The 17,400-nt window shown below is 40.9% G+C and overlaps 3 protein-coding genes across 3 annotated transcripts; all 3 read right to left on the reverse strand.

Annotated features, from left to right (window-relative positions):
- Window positions 1–327: 327 nt before the first annotated feature.
- Window positions 328–3,097, reverse strand: LOC130092311 (zona pellucida sperm-binding protein 3-like). Its single transcript, XM_056260142.1, has 8 exons — window positions 2,547–3,097; window positions 1,549–1,667; window positions 1,368–1,471; window positions 1,111–1,288; window positions 849–966; window positions 683–765; window positions 498–589; window positions 328–423 (listed from the first exon to the last, which is right to left on the reverse strand). The coding sequence occupies exons 1-8, from the start codon at window positions 3,090–3,092 to the stop codon at window positions 353–355; spliced, it is 1,311 nt and encodes a 436-aa protein (XP_056116117.1). The 5' UTR covers window positions 3,093–3,097; the 3' UTR covers window positions 328–352.
- A 10,305-nt stretch (window positions 3,098–13,402) lies between these two features.
- Window positions 13,403–14,074, reverse strand: LOC130092340 (zona pellucida sperm-binding protein 3-like). The gene is made up of 3 exons (XM_056260180.1): window positions 13,944–14,074; window positions 13,688–13,865; window positions 13,403–13,547 (listed from the first exon to the last, which is right to left on the reverse strand). The coding sequence occupies exons 1-3, from the start codon at window positions 14,068–14,070 to the stop codon at window positions 13,403–13,405; spliced, it is 450 nt and encodes a 149-aa protein (XP_056116155.1). The 5' UTR covers window positions 14,071–14,074.
- A 55-nt stretch (window positions 14,075–14,129) lies between these two features.
- On the reverse strand, window positions 14,130–15,295 carry LOC130092341 (uncharacterized; the record flags this gene model as incomplete). Its single annotated transcript, XM_056260181.1, has 2 exons — window positions 14,735–15,295; window positions 14,130–14,243 (listed from the first exon to the last, which is right to left on the reverse strand). Coding segments are annotated over exons 1-2 (660 nt in total), but the record flags the coding sequence as incomplete, so codon positions are not given.
- Between the last annotated feature and the right edge of the window lie 2,105 nt (window positions 15,296–17,400).

Consider the following 17,400-nt stretch of genomic DNA (forward strand, 5'->3'; position numbering starts at 1 on the left):
TTACTATAGGTGTACCATAGTGGTTCAGGATCAAACAACACGGATTGAAAATGGATTCATGATGAACTGGCTCATATAAATTGAACAAAAAAAAAGTTAAGGACTTTTAATGCTCATTGCTCAAAACATTTCAAAATATGACGCGACCCCCCCCCTACAGAGCTCGCTGAGGCCCCCTTGTGGGCCGTAACCCCCCCGTTGGGAACAGATGCTATATGGGACTTGAAGTACAGGACGACTATCGGTTTCGCCACATTGCTTTTGGCTTTCAAAAATTGCCTCATTCTGAAAGTTCAATCAGACATGCAGCAAAATGACAAGTCAGGTACAACCAAGGATTGATTTGTCAGTTTTATTGAGAACCTCTCTTTTGCCCTTGAACCATTACAGGACCAAGTGAGGCCTTGCCTTCCCACTGAATGCCTAAAGATAAGGAAAAAAGCCAATTTAGAGCACTTGAATCAAAAGCAACCTTAGAAAGAGCAAATGCTACCAACCTCCATAGGGTGAAGCAGCAAATACACCATCAGGACCACATGTTGAGTCACAGCAACCACAAACTTGGTCGTTTCCATCAGCAGCAAACCACCTGCAACACAACAAAGAAATGGAACCTTCCACATAGAAAAAGTCAACTTAATCCTCCATCCCCCCCAAAAAAAAACCCACACAACTCACGTACCCATTGGCAAAGGAACAGGATTTGCGCTGAGCGTCACTGGGTGCAGAAGCAATAGTTGCCTTCAGAATACATGTTATGTAGATCTGCAAGGGATGACAGACAAGTCACAAAACCAAAGCAGATGGGAGGAGAAGTGAAGTTAACTCATGATATTCATAGTACATACAGAAGGATTGTTGCCCTCCTGGAACATGAATGCCTCCAGCTGGAACTGGATCTTGTCAACCTGGGACCGAGGCATGAAGCGGGAGCTGGAAGCTGTAGTTTTGGCATCCACAAAGCACCTGACGACAAAACCATCACAAAGAGCAACTCATGAATGTCAACTGTAGAGCATCAAGCAACTAGACCTTACCCATGACTCTGTGACAATGTGGTTACAAAAAGCAACTTAAACAGTCCTACCAAATCAAGGTGCATGATCTTACCCGTGATTCTCAATGAAGGAATATCTCGGAAGAGAGTTCACATCAGGTGCTTGAGTGGCCACACAACGGTCCACAAACACACGCAGAGGCACATGATTGTACTGCTTCACAGATGCCTCGATGTTAATAACACCACCCAGGAAATAGGAGTATGAAGGCCTCTGATAGGACCAATCATCTACACAAAAAAACATTTTAGGCACCGCCACAATAGCAAGGGTTAAGGTTTATTTTATTGAAAGAAAACCTGTACCAACCCATCATGATCTTCAGGGAGAACAGCAAGACTTCTTCACCAGCCTCTGTTGAGGCATAAGGGACCCATGTTGGCCTCAAGGCGTCACTGCTTACATTTTGGATCCTGCGGTTCATGAAAGTACCCATTAAATGGTATCCCAGTTGCACGAGAAAGTGCAGAAAGTCACAGAGATACCGTACCTTTGATAATGGCATTTAACACCAACAATTGCCCCATCGGCTCGGGTAATCGGAGTACCTGCAAGCGCCTCAGGGGTGTAGGTAAGAGAGAAGGTGTAGACAAGCTCATCCTCATTCATCTGTAAAAAGATTGTGGTTACCAAGATGGTTATCCTAAAGACTTTACATACACAAAACCGTGCACTCATATTGCTATGAATGGGAGAACGTGCACTGTGCAATATGGTTGAATTCCAAAAAAAAAAAAAAAAAAAAAGTTACTTTATTTCGATAGTCACTTTAGACATTCTACTAACTATAAGTAACTTTTCAACAACATGTCAACTAACTGTCAGAGTATTAGTAGACTGTAGTAGACTGGTAGGTTATGGTTAGGTGTTAGGGTTCGGGTTAGAAGAACAAGTTGACTTGTAGTTGCTAAGTTACTTATAGTTAGTAGAGTGTCTGTTGGGGTACCAACAAAATAAAGTGTTAGCAGATATTAAGCAGACAGTCTACTAATACTCTAATGACAGTTAGTTGACATGTAGCTGCTAAGTTACTTATAGTTAGTATAATGTCTAAAGTGGACTATCGAAATAAAGTGTTACCAAAAAAAAAAAAAAAAAAAAAAAAACACCAATTAGTAAATTCTTCTCATCACCACAGCTGCCCTGAGAGGCTCAGGTGTTGCCAGAGATAGTCAATGTTTTGGAGACATGCACTAAGGATTGAACATTTTGCGGTTCCAGGGTAAAAACTAGCTTTAACACTATTAAGGCCCAAGATTTAGTGTTCTTGTTTCTTAAGCTCCTTACATACCATTTATGGGATAGTTTACATAAGATGTTGGTTTGAAGGGTTATTTAAAGGCAAGTAGCTTGAAAATTCAGGATTTACCCATTCAAATAGATAAAAATTGGTCTTAGCTGCCCTGACATTGTAAAACCAAGTAAACTGACTTTCCTTGAAAAGGTCCTCTGCCACAAAATAACCCATTAAGATGCATCTGTTCTTACCATCAGCACGCTGTTGCAGTCTTGTAATTCATACTCCAAGATGAGCACTCTTGACCCAGGATCCTGACCAACAACAGGACATCCACCTAAAGACAGACCAGTTGGCTGGATCAACTGACCATTGCTGAAAAAGTCCTGCTGGACCTCTACGAGAACCCGGTTCTCGCCACATTGAACCGCAACGCTGCTGGGAGTCATGGGTTGCCTCAACTGGAAGTCCACCGCCAACTCGCTCTGCACCTCTGGAACGATGGGATACCTCCAATCCAAAGGCTTCACTGGACCCTGCAACAGCTGCTTCTCCTGAAGGCCAAAAGGCTCCTGTGCAAGGCTTTTGGAGTCAGAACCCAAAGGACTCTGAAACTGAGAAGCCACTTGCAAAGGGTTCCAGAGCCCTAGAGGAGAAAGGGCAGGACTTCTGGAAGCTGGATCTGATTTTGGCCCCATGCTTCTTGGACTATGACTGTACCTCAAACTTCCCAAGACATCAGGCAGATCAAATGCAAAGATCACAACCACCACTAAGACAACTTTCAGAAACCCCATTCTAACAAATTGTGACACAAACACCAGCACTTAGCTTTGCCAATTTGTACAACTTTGAGTTAAGGTGGCTCCACCCCTTTTACCTTAATTGATCATCCTTGATTCTCCTCTGGACCTGTAGAGTGTATGCATTTTGGGGACGCACCAATATTTATTTCAAATGACATTATGAAATAAATATTTTTCTCCAAAACATGTTCGCCACAATTATTGGCACCCCTAGAATGTTTTATGAGTAAAATATCTCTAAAGTATATTCCCATTAATATGTACCTTTTTTTAGCCCACCAGGGTGACTAGGAACATGAAATTGTCTAGCTATGACTTCTTGTTTCACAGGAGTTTAAATATGAGGAAACACAAAGGCCAAATTCACTTAATCATTCATAACAATGAGTAAAACCAAAGAACATAGTTCTGATGTGCATCAAAAGATTGTTGAGCATCACAAAATAGAGAGTGGCTGTAAGAAAATTGTTAAAGAATTGAAAATCCCTATTTTGACCATCAGGGCAATAATTAAGAAGTTCCAATCAACTAAAGATGTTACGAATCTGCCAGGAAGAGGAAGTGTGTCTATATTGTCTTAATGCACAGTGAGGAGGAAAATTTGAGTGGCTAAAGACTCTCCAAGGATCACAGATGGAGAATTGCAGAGATTACTTGAGTCTTGGGGGTCGGAAAGCCTAAAGAAATATTTCAAACAACCCCTACATCACCACATGTTGTTTGGGAGGGTTTCAAGAAAAATCCTCCTCGCTCCTCCAGAAATAAACTCCAGCAATTCAGTTGTCAGACATGACTGGAACTTCAAAAGGGACCTGATTCTATGCTCAAAAAAGGGCTTTTTGGCAGCAAACCCACCAGATGTTTTTGGTGCAAACAGGGATAAAAAGTACCCCATGCATACAGTTAAATATTGATGGATCTTATATGTTGTGGGCCTATTTTTGTCCTGGAGGTCCTGGACATCTTGTTCAGATATATGGTATTATGGAAATCCTGACTGCGTCTGCTAGAAATCCTATAATGGGCCGTGGTTGGATCTTCCATCAGGACAGCGGTCTGAAAAACATCCATCTTTATCAACACAAAAATGGGAAACCGAGCACAAAATGAAGCTTCTGCCATGACCGTCCCAGGCCCCTAAACGTAACCCTATAGAAAATGAGTGGGGTGAACTGAACATGAACTTGTGAATCTGAAGGATCTGGAGAGATTCTGTATGGAGGAATGGTCTCTGATCTCTTATCAGTTGTTCTCCAAACTCATCAGTCATTATAGAAGAAAACTCAGAGCTGTTATCTTGGCAAAAGGAGATTGCAAAAAGTATTTAATAACAGGGAGCCAATAATTATGGCCAGCGTGTTTTGGAGAAAAGCATTTATTTCATAATAAGATTTACCCCCCACTTTCAATTCCTGTACTTCAATGAAAGGTTAGATTTTTGCACATTTTTTGAATGAAAGATCAAAAATTTATTTTTTACAGCCATTTTTGATCATATTTACTAAGGGTGCTAATTCTGATCATTACTGTATGTAAAAGTTTGTAGTTTTGAGAAAATTACGTTTATGCGTGGTTTGTGAAAAAAACTAAAAGAATTGTCACGGAAATAAGGCCATAAAACCCATACTGACTATTTGTTCACAAGACTTTTGAAAATTGTATCACGTAGTCTAGAGTTTTTGTTTCAAAACGATGTGAAAATCATTCTGCCCACTCATTCACATAAAATAATATATTGATTTAAAATTTGTAAGACATATTTTGTGTAAGAAAGCTCTCTACGAGGAGGCGTCAATCATCATAAATATTGATGTGTTTCACACCTGGGAAGACAAAGACCCTCCCATAATAGTCTCGCGTAGCCAGACCTTCAGACTGACGGCTGCTTTCTTTGGCCAAGGCCCGCCCATAAGGCCATTTGATCGACATGTAAAACAACCAATTACAGTTCGTTTCGTTCAGCGTGTCCCCACAACAACAGACCGGCGTGCAACAAGTCAGTCAGCATAGAAAATCAAAGAAGGAGAAGAAAACTTTAAGAGTCTATGCCGTGAACCTCGCGTACTTTTAAGAATCCTACGTTTAGCTGATCTTGATAAATGCTCATTGTCACTCATGTAAACACAACAGTTTTTCTTCCGCAATCACATGTCTGCACTTTGTTTCCCGGCGGACCGAAATCAAACGCGACACTCGCGCCCCCCGGAAATCCGATAAAATTCAACCAATCAGATGACGACTTCGACATTCCTGAAGTGTTTCCAGTTAAGTGTACCATATGCATCAGACGTTTAGCCAACGTTCCGTGGGCGTGACGTCTGAGGCTGAGACTAGACAGTATAGTATAGTTGTGATTTTGCTGTAAAAACATGTTTTGTATAGCTAGCTAACAGGGGAGCTCTAAGCACACGTAACGTCTCTAAAGTGGATTTACATAACCATATACATCTTAAACACGCTTATTAAAAATGTCTATTTACATCTGAAAGGAAAATATTGTAAGTATTGACATATTGCAGATGAGCACATCACAACATGAAAAAGACATCTGAGTGATGTATATGGCATTATTATAGGATAACGTTAATTCACTGTTGTCAACACTGTTGACATTAGACAAATGTGCTGTAAATAAGGTAAATAAACAAATCTATAAAGTAACTAAACATGTTTTTATTCAGACTGGTGTGAGCACTGAGGATGAGGAGCCCAGAGCTGAATCCTGGAAACGGTGCCATGGATGAGACGCTCCATCTCTCCATCTGCCCTTATGAGTCCCTCCATCTCTCCATCTGCCCTTATGAGTCCCTCCATCACTCCATCTGCCCTTATGAGTCCCTCCATCTCTCCATCTGCCCTTATGAGTCCCTCCATCTCTCCATCTGCCCTTATGAGTCCCTCCATCTCTCCATCTGCCCTTATGAGTCCCTCCATCTCTCCATCTGCCCTTATGAGTCCCTCCATCTCTCCATCTGCCCTTATGAGTCCCTCCATCTCTCCATCTGCCCTTATGAGTCCCTCCATCTCTCTTTGATTGTGAAGCGCAGCGCAGAACAAGCTCCGGCACGAAGGCACGGTCAGCTCTGGTGAATTCTTCAGAGTAAAGCCGCAGAATGGGAACCGCTGTGTTGAGATGGCAGTATGTGGGGCTCAGCGCCTGTAAATACATGCTTGTAGTTTGAATAAAAATTTGTTTCATGTGTTGTTGAATTGTACATGCAACAATTATTGCATATGGTTTATTGTGTGATGGTTACTTTTATTTGTTCTTTTAGTCATTTATTCATGTTTCTTATTGTTGTCAGTATATAAAATATAATTATTTAATGTACGCATTAATTCATTGCTTGACTGACAATTGAGATGTTCACGTGTATTCATGCATAACTCATATGACAAATTACATTTTGCTTGTTTTATTAAATTATATCATTTTTAGTATATAAAAAAGTAATATAATTAAGTATTGGTCAGCATTTAATATTATTTTGTTTAAGTTTTGGGGTGGGCTAACAATGCAATTCATTCTGAGGTAATATTAATTTTTAAGGAGTGATACTTACATTTTTCGAGTAAAGTCAACAGTTTTCTCCACAGGATAGATCTTCGAGCAGCGGCCCGTCTCCTTGTGCAGACATTACAAACACCGAGGAAAACTGTTCTAGGTTGTGCTGTCGAGTTACTGATGTTATGAAGTGTTAGTGCACCTGTCGCTCATATCATTTAAACTTATAAACTTATTACATAAAGATCATGGAAAGATACCATATAGTTGTATCTAACAATGAACAATCATAATGACAAAACATAAAGATCATTGGTTTGTGTACATGATAATATGATATTTATACACAGGAAAAAAGAACAATAACAAGGCTAAATATCTTTCAATAGTTCTTCATAATACATTAAAAATTGTTTTGTTGTTATAAGTCTGAGGGATGAAACGAGAGGTAAATTCATCAAGAAAAGAGGAAAACTTAAAGGAGAAACTTTTTGGGTATAAAATAAAGAAATTAACAACATATTCAAGAGATGACGATTTTGGGGTTTCTTAAAAAAAAATATCGTTATAAGGATAAAACTGTGGGTCACATTAGTAGGGTTTAAAATATAACAACTTAAATCAACCCTAAATGGATTCACAAAATAAATTGGCAGCTGTTTCTTCAACAATACCACAAAATGAGCAAGTTTCATCGATATCAAGATATTTACAGATAGATTAATTAAACGTGTCGTTTATCTTTTCAGTTGTTGTGCTTGTGATAACTCGTCGTAGGTCACATGATAACGTCAACATGGCGGATGATGTCCGGATCGATTCATACTCAACGAGATTTGGCTATAAAGTACTCAATAAAAGTACTCAATAAAACTGACAAATCAATCCTTGGTTGTACCTGACTTGTCATTTTGCTGCATGTCTGATTGAACTGCTTTTGGCTTTCAAAAATTGCCTCATTCTGCCAATGTGGTGAAACCGATAGTCGTCCTGTACTTCAAGTCCCATATAGCATCTGTTCCCAACGGGGGGCCTCGGCGAGCTCTGTGGGGGGTCGCGTCATATTTTGAAATGTTTTGAGCAATGAGCATTAAAAGTCCTTAACTTTTTTTTTTCTGTTCCATTTGAGCGAGTTCATCATGAATCCATTTTCAATCCGTGTTTTTGTCTGATCCTGAACCACTATGGTACACCTATAATAAGTATTTACATGGGACTATTGTACACTGGTTCGGATTGCTGTGGAGTAGCCCAGTGCCTGCGTGACTTGTCATAGACGTACACAGAGGTAGTTCCGGCTATAATGTTCTTCCGAAAGACGCATTCTGTTAATAAATGCAAGTTTATTATCGCTTGCTATAGCGCCAAAAGCGTAAAAAATAAAGCCTCACAAATAACTTGCAAGTATTGAGAAAGCAGTCATTTAGTAATAGCCTATATTCTTTCTTTTTACCTACACACCACTGTGAATATTGTTGTTTTTGGATTTCAAATAGGGCCAAAATATAGGCTTCTCCTAGGCTTACGTTTATAATTTACAAAGGGCCTAATGATGTTTTTGTCATTGTATTTTCAATATTATAGGCTATGTGCATAAACATATCTGGTTATAGTAAACATACCGTTTGTTTGAAAACAACATATTTTGTCATCCTTGCTGCAAGCTTACAAGAGTGATAATATCATTAAATGTGAAGGGGGGGCCCTAAAATATTTTCTTGGGAAAAAGGGGGTCTCAGACAAAAAAAGGTTGAGAACCACTGCCATATAGCATGCAAACATAGGGTTCCCGAGGTTATTAACTTTACTTTCTCCATAGGGAGTTTTAAATGATGAACCTATAAGACCGCTAGTGAAAGTCATTTATATAGCGCTTTCATTTGTACTACTGTACACCAAAGCGCTTCACAATCATATCAGGGGATATCTCCTCAACCACCAGTGTGCAGCTTCCACTTAAATGTAACTTGACACCCTTGCCTCATTTAGTATACGTGATTCTATGAATGTGCAAATGAGCCCTGCCTCCATTCACAGGAGCTCAGAGATCCACTCGTTGACGATCACACATTGGCCTGATTGGTTACATGGTAGTTTGTGATGTCAAACACTTGCGATTTCAAACCGTGTTTGAGACTGTCTTTGGTTCACTGCAGTTTTAAGGAGAAAATACTCAATGGTGTTGAGTTATGAATTTGCACATGGTTTGTCTTAAAGCATATTTAAAAACCCCACAGAGACATTTAAACCACATTAAAAGCTTGATTTTTCACCGCAGAGGGGAAACAACTGATTGTCATTACAACTTGATGTTTGGACGTTAAAGTGGGGAAGTAGCTTGAATGCAAGCCCTGTTCCCTGGTGTCACTGGTTGGCATTGTACAGCTCATAGACTTGAGCTTGCTGTGAGTGACACTTTCAAAGAAATTGGAGCAACTGATCATTTCAAAATCCTCATGGATAAACTTTATTTGCTCTACCACACATCCAGCAAAAATAAAATGGAACTGAAAGAGTGTGTAACGAAGGGCACATTTGAAGTGGCTTTTGAATCAGGGTAGCCTTTGTCGCGCCCTGATGACGCAATCGGCCTTTGAATGCAGCCTCCGAAGGCTGCAGCTTTGAATTGGGACACACCTACAGTCAACAATGTTCAAAAGGGACCATCAAAATAAAGTGTTACCCATCTTGTGATTTCGGGGCATGCAAGTTTCCAAACACGATGCATGATGGGATACACTTAGCCTTGATTACCTCCAAAGCGGTATTCGAGATGGTGTGGGTTTAGTGGACATTAAGGGCACTGAGCTTTGGTATTTTTAAGACATGGGGCTGTCTTCCGCACGCACTTCCTGTCAAACAGACGTGTGGTCAAGTGGCCAAGACATCAAGTGTGGATTTGTGCACAGGCACTTTGTCTCTTATCTGACACATTGAGGGGGTATTTACATTACACAATTTTCAAATAAAAACTTATGCATGGTTCATTTACATGACAACAGTGTTTTGGAGGCCTAAAAAAAGCTAACTTTTGAAAAATGAATTTTGAAGTGCAAGTTTTTGAAAAGTATATCATTACCGTGTATACCGTGTACACAACAAAAACGTGAATTTGTGCAAAAGTACATTATGCGCATGCATATTACATGTTCAGTCTATAGAGTGTTGGAGGACCAAGACCAAGTCACTGCTGGTTCCTTCTGGATTTTCCTATGATACTTTGACGTTCTGTTCTACAACATACACACCAAATGGGTTCTCTAATTAAAAATATACAATTTTCTAAAATGAACATGCTGCATCAATTTGCGCTATAGGTGTGTAGAACAAAATTGTCACATTGAAAAGCCCCATAGGAAATCTTCAAATGAACCAGCAGCAAATTAGTCTGTACAAGTCAACGAGTTGAATAAGCAACCAAGTATCAAAATATGCAGAGACAAGAGAAATATTAAAAGACTGACTACATTACAACACCCACAGTGCTTAATGGGACAAGGTGTCCCCGGCAGAGTTCTTTTGGAAAGATTTGTTTGCCAATTTAAGAGCATTTAATTTCAGATAAGACGTTAAAACGAGGTTCTGACTCTTTGTGGTCATTAAAAATCCCATGTCACTTCTGGTAAAGAGTAGGGGTGTAACCCCAGTGTCCTGGACAAATCCCCTCCATTAGCCCTTGCCATTCACGGCCTCCTAATAATCCCCATGCATTGAATTGGCTCCATAACTCCTCCACCTATAGCTGGTGTGTGGTGAGCGCACTGGTACCATTGTACTGTGGCTGCTGTCGCATCATCCAAGTGGATGCTGCACACTGGTGGTGGTTGAGGAGATATACCCTGAAATGATTGTGAAGCGCTTTGGGTGTACAGTATACAACTGAAAGCACTATATAAATGCCTCAGTGGAATTCTTCTGTTAAACAAATTGTAACAAACTAATTGCTTCAATACCATAACCTTGAGCTTTCACTAGCGGTCTTTAAAGGGGTCATATAATGATACATGCACTTTTACAAGTTGATTATACTGAAATGTGTGTTGGCAGTGCCTGTACACAACCATCATAAAATGATAAAAATATATGTTTATTCTTAAGTTTTCCCGTCTCAAATCAAGCCATTCGACCGTGTGACGTCACACGGTCGGATGCCCCTCCCACGATTGTTGATTGACAGCAGCGTTTCAACAGACCCGTCCTCGCTCGTGAACGATTTGTCAATCATATTCCACGCGGACTGTCTATGAGCAGAATGGCGTCTAAGCGATTGTGGTGTTCTGTTCTTGGGTGCAATAAGGAACACGGCAGTCATTTTAATGTTCCTAAATCCGAACCGCAGAAGACACAGTGGCTGAGTTGTTTACGAAGGGAATATTCCCCACGAGCAACGTCAATGCTTTCATGTTTGCGCGAATCATTTCTCACCAGACTGCTTTATAAACGAGGATCAGTATAAAGCTGGTTTTGCTATGAAGCAGCTCCTGGATAAAGGATCAGTACCAACTATTCGTGTTCCTGCTGAACCTCCAGAAGAACTGAAGTGAGTAACGTTTTATTAACCTTTATATTAATCTTTGCACGCTTCACGATGAGCCTAAGGTTTACACTCAGGGTACATTAAGGTTACATTACGACGTTCTCAATATAATTCATTATCCCACGTTTATTATGAACAAGGCGTTATGGTTATTGTGTTACAAACGGTGTACGCACAGAACAGAGGGGCGGAGTCAGCAGAGCTCATCATCATTTAAAAGCATATGCACTGAAACGGCATGCTGAAAACAGCTGTTTTTGACCAGGTAAAATAAGTGTTCTTACAATACTAATTAGAATTTTTAATTAAAGTATATTACAAACTTAATTTAGACTAGGGATGGGAATTGATAAGAATTTAACGATTCCATTATCGATATTGCTTATCGATTCGATTCCTTATCGATTCTCTTATCGATTCTCATTGGGTGAGGGAATAAGTACAAATTTGTTTGTTTGTATTAACTTATTGAACTTATAACTTATTTGTTTGTTAATTATTAACTCGCTGACACAGCACAGAGTATTAGGGGTGTGAACCTACACTGGTCTCACGGTTCGGTTCGATTACGATTATGTCATCGATTCAGTTCAATTAAATATCGATGCATTACATGCACTGCATCCTCAATTTTACTTCAAAAGTGATGTGTGCGTACGTGCGCTTGTTCACCTGTTCGTGAAGTCGCAGTGACAGAAACAGTGACATTCCAGTTTAGGTTTCATGGGACTAATGTCTGTTCATGCTGTGTGGCCAAATGTTTCTGCATATTGGAGGTCCCCCCCTTTGACGAAATGGAAATTTTACAGGTGTTGCAGCAAGTGACCATATTGTTATGAGGCGCCGTCATACTCTCATTGAGTATGTGCGCGAGTTTGAGTGTGTGTGTGTGCTCGCGTCTCATGAGTATGTGCGTGGAGAGTTTGTGTGTGCGCGCGTTTTTCATATAAGTACCGGTATGTGCGTGGAGAGTTTGTGTGCACGCGTCTCATTTGAGTTTGTGTGTGCACGCACGTCTCATATAAGTATGTGCGTGGACAGTTTGTGTGCGCGCGCGCGAGTCTCATATGAGTATGTGCGTGGAGAGTTTGTGTGTGTGTGCGCGTCTCAGACGAGTATGTGCCTGGACCTGGAGAGTTTCGCGTATCTCGTGTGTGTAGAGTTTGCGTGTATGCGCGAGCGACTTTAGGTGTGTCGTTGTGCATTTCATATGTATTTGTTTGAGCATTCAGCAGTATACATACATGTTTGACTACTTAGTATACGTATGCAAGTGTTTCATATTATGTGTGCGTGAATGAAGTTTGATTTAAGCCCTAGACGGCACCTCATTATCGTGTGATATATATCCAAACGAGCGCTTCTGCCTCGATGCCATGTTTGCTGCGTTCTGAACCAAAATATGTATGACGCGTGTGTGACACATTTGCAACGAGCGGAACCGATAAGTGGAATCGTTAAGCAGGCATGTTAACGGTTCAAAGGAATTCGTTCACTGGGAACCAGTTCTGAAGAACCGGTTCTCGATTCCCATCCCTAATTTAGACCCTAAAGAATCATATTAGCTTGTACAAAAATGGCATTATATGACCCCTTTAAAAGGTTCATTATCATTCCCTATGGAGAAAAGAGAAGTTAATAACTTCGGCAACCCATTGGTTGCGTGCTATATGGGACTTGAAAAGTACAGGACGTCAATCAGTTTTACCACATTGGCAGAATGAGAAACTGTCAAAGCCAAAAGTAGTTAAACCAGACATGCAGCAAAATGACAAGTCAGGTACGACCAAGGATTGATTTGTCAGTTTTATTGAGAACCTCTCTTTTGCCCTTGAACCATTACAGGACCAAGTGAGGCCTTGCCTTCCCACTGAATGCCTAAAGAGAAGAAAAAAGCCAAGTTAGAGCACTTGAATCAAAAGCAACCTTAGAAAGAGCAAACGCTACCAACCTCCAAAGGGAGAAGCAGCAAATACACCATCAGGACCACATGTTGAGTCACAGCAACCACAAACTTGGTCGTTTCCATCAGCAGCAAACCACCTGCAACAAAACAAAGATGTAGAACCTTCACCATGAGAAAAGTCTCCCCCCTCCCCCCCAAAAAAAACCTCACGTACCCATTGGCAAAGGAACAGGATTTGCGCTGAGCATCACCAGGTGCAGAAGCAAAAGTTGCCTTCAGAATACATGTTATGTAGATCTGGAAGGGATGACAGACAAGTCACAAAACCAAAGCAGATGGGAGGAAAAGAGAAGTTAACTCATGATATTCATAGTACATACAGAAGGACTGTTGCCCTCCTGGAACATAAACGCTTCCAGCTGGAACTGGATCTTGTCAACCTGGGACCGAGGCATGAAGCGGGAGCTGGAAGCTGTAGTTTTGGCATCCACAAAGCACCTGACGACAAAACCATTACAAAGAGCAACTCATGAAAGTCAACTGTAGAGCATCAAGCAACTAGACCTTACCCATGACTGACAATGTGGTTACAAAAGGCAACTTTAACGGTCTTACCGCATCAAGGTCCATGATCTTACCCGTGATTCTCAATGAAGGAATATCTCGGAAGAGAGTTCACATCAGGTGCTTGAGTGGCCACACAGCTGTCCACAAACACACGCAGAGGCACATGATTGTACTGCTTCACAGATGCCTCGATGTTAATAACACCACCCAGGAAATAGGAGTATGAAGGCCTCTGATAGGACCAATCATCTACACAAAAAACATTTTAGGCACAGCCACAATAGCAAGGGTTAAGGTTTATTTTATTGAAAGAAAACCTGTACCAACCCATCATGATCTTCAGGGAGAACAGCAAGACTTCTTCACCAGCCTCTGTTGAGGCATAAGGGACCCATGTTGGCCTCAAGGCATCACTGCTTACATTTTGGATCCTGCAGTTCATGAAAGTACCCATTAAATGGTATCCCAGTTGCACGAGAAAGTGCAGAAAGTCACAGAGATACCGTACCTTTGATAATGGCATTTAACACCAACAATTGCCCCATCGGCCCGGGTAATCGGAGTACCTGCAAGCGCCTCAGGGGTGTAGGTAAGAGAGAAGGTGTAGACAAGCTCATCCTCATTCATCTGTAAAAAGATTGTGGTTACCAAGAGGGTCATGCCAAAGACTTTACATACACCAAGACCAAGAGAAGGTGCACGGTGCAATATGGTGGAATTCCTAAAGAGCAAATCACCAATTAGTAAATTCTTCTCATCACCACAGCTGCCCTCAGAGGTTCAGGTGTTGCCAGAGATAGTCAATGTTTTGGAGACATGCACTAAGGATTGAACATTTTGCTGTTCCAGGGTAAAAACTAGCTTTAACACTATGAAGGCCCAAGATTTAGTGTTCTTGTTTCTTAAGCTCATTTCATACCATTTATGGGATAGTTTACATCAGATGTTGGTTTGAAGGGTTATTTAAAGGCAATTAGCTTGAAAATTCAGGACTTACCCATTCAAATAGATAAAAATTGGTCTTAGCTGCCCTGGCATTGTAAAATCAAGTGAATTGACTTTCCTTGAAAAGGTCCTCTGCCACAACAAATAACCCATTAAGATGTAGCTGTTCTTACCATCAGCACGCTGTTGCAGTCCTGTAATTCATACTCCAAGATGAGCACTCTTGACCCAGGATCCTGACCAACAACAGGACATCCACCTAAAGACAGACCAGTTGGCTGGATCAACTGACCATTGCTGAAAAAGTCCTGCTGGACCTCTACGAGAACCCGGTTCTCGCCACATTGAACCGCTACGCTACTGGGAGTCACGGGTTGCCTCAACTGGAAGTCCACCGCCAACTCGCTCTGCACCTCTGGAACGATGGGATACCTCCAATCCAAAGGCTTCACTGGACCCTGCAACAGCTGCTTCTCCTGAAGGCCAAAAGGCTCCTGTGCAAGGCTTTTGGAGTCAGGACCCAAAGGACTCTGAAACTGAGAAGCCACTTGCAAAGGGTTCCAGAGCCCTAGAGGAGAAAGGGCAGGACTTCTGGAAGTTGGATCTGATTTTGGCCCCATGCTTCTTGGACTATGACTGTACCTCAAACTTCCCAAGACATTAGGCAGATCAAATGCACTGATCACAACCACCACTAAGACAACTTTCAGGAACCCCATTCTAACAAATTTTGACACAAACACCAGCACTTGGCTTTGCCAATTTGTACAGCTTTGAGTTAAGTTGGCTCCACCCCTTTTACCTTAATTGATTATCCTTGATTCTCCTCTGGACCTGTAGAGTGGCACAGGAAGACATCTATATAGGATACAAGGCAAAGTGGGAAAAGACACGGGCTGCGTTCCAAACCGCATACTTCCCTACTATATAGTATGGGAAAAAGAGTAGGTGAGCGAAAAGTATGTACGAATCATAAAAGAGTAGGCGAGAATTACCTGGGTGACGTACTAATTATCGCGAGATTCGGACGTATGTATACCTAAAGTGCGTTCGAATATGCCTACTTTCCTACTATATAGTAGGCGAAAACAGTACGTGAAAGAAGCAGTACGTTCGAAACATCAGTATTCATAAAAGAGTAGGCGAGAAGTTCCCGGATGGCTTACTTCTTCCGCCCAGATTTTTGAGTGCTATGCGATGGGTACTCTTCTATCCCAGGAGGCCATGCGAGAGCATACGTCATTATCAAACATCACGGAGATCAGCGACGCGGGGGTTTTCAAATGTGAGTAAACACGGTCCCTTGTGTTTAAATCGTATGTGTTAAACTACCATAGAGTAAACGTTTTAACTGTTTAAGGTGTAAAGGAGTTAGACAGTATAGTATAGTTGTGATTTTGCTGTAAAAACATGTTTTATTATGTATAGCTAGCTAACAGGGGAGCTCCAGTAAGCACACGTAACGTTACGTCTCTAAAGTGGATTTACCTAACCATACATCTTAAACACGCTTATTTAAAATGTCTATTTACATCTGAAAGGAAAATATTGCATAAATATTGCAGATGAGCACATCACAACATGAAAAACACATCTGAGTGATGTAACGTCGTTATTGTCATGATCCGGCCTTCTTGTCCTTGATTTCCTCTGGGGTGTATTCCAGAAAGCAGGTTATGTGACATACCCGGGTATGTTTAAGAGTAAGTAAGCGGATAACCTCAACTTTTGGTTCCAAAAACGGAGGTAACTTTCAGGGTATGTTAGTAGTCATAGCAACTCACTCTCTGAACTTAACCTGCTCCGGAGCAGGTTATGTTCCAGGGTTAGTTTGTTTCAGAGAGGTGACAGAGCATGGCGTCCCCTGACCATTTTAGTTACATATAGCACTACTTAATCTAACCCTACTTTATACAGTCACAATAATTTTAAATGTTTCTAATTATATAACTTTCAATTTCAGGGTTCCCAAATGTGATTGGGTGCATTGATGGAACCCACATTCACATTAAAGCTCCTTCCATCAATGAAGGAGACTATGTAAATAGGAAGTCAATGCATAGCATCAATGTGCAGGTGACAATAGATTTTTTGGATGCGAAATGTTTGGGTGTTTAAACCATTAAATCACCCTCATCACTGGTCCCCACTAACTAGGTAATATGTGGCCAAGAGGAACCCCCAGTGAACCCAGTAGACCAAAGAGATGGCAGGGTGGTACAAGACATGATTTGCCAAAATCACTTTAATTAAAACCAGTTAACAGTCAAGTGTTGTTCATTGTTTCTTTATTTCCTGTAACAAAAGACATTTGTATTTATTGCTTTAGATTTCATTAAACAACAAATGACAGACTAATGTTTACATACTGTTTCCCACCTTAAGCTAGTGCTCCAGCAATTCAATTTCAAGTCTGGCCTTTTTTAGGTTAAGCCTTTTCTCCTCCATTTGAAGCTGTATAAGGTCCATCTCCATGTCACTTTTTCTGATTTGCTTTTAAAGGTGGACCTTATACAGCTTTTTGGCAGGCAACTAGAAAGACTGAAAAAGTCTGTAATACAAACACAGACCAAATATTTAAATGAGGAAGGAGAACTGCATAACATTTCTTACACTGCTAAGATTCTGTGTGGAGGTAGATGGACCCTCATCTGTATTAACATCTCCTGCCATATTCTGTAAAATGACAATGACAATTTATTTATTCTCTTGTGTAAAAAAGGGGGAATGCATTCTATGCATCATATGGGCCTCCCCACATTTTCTGTTTCTGTCACAGCAGAAGTGGTCTCTTCATCATCATCCTACAGTGAAAATAAGGAAGGATGCTTGGTCTAGC

Source organism: Rhinichthys klamathensis, unplaced genomic scaffold, assembly GCF_029890125.1.
Source record: "Rhinichthys klamathensis goyatoka isolate OS25496 unplaced genomic scaffold, OSU_Roscu_1.1 h1tg000174l_1, whole genome shotgun sequence".
Taxonomy (NCBI): Eukaryota; Metazoa; Chordata; class Actinopteri; order Cypriniformes; family Leuciscidae; genus Rhinichthys; species Rhinichthys klamathensis.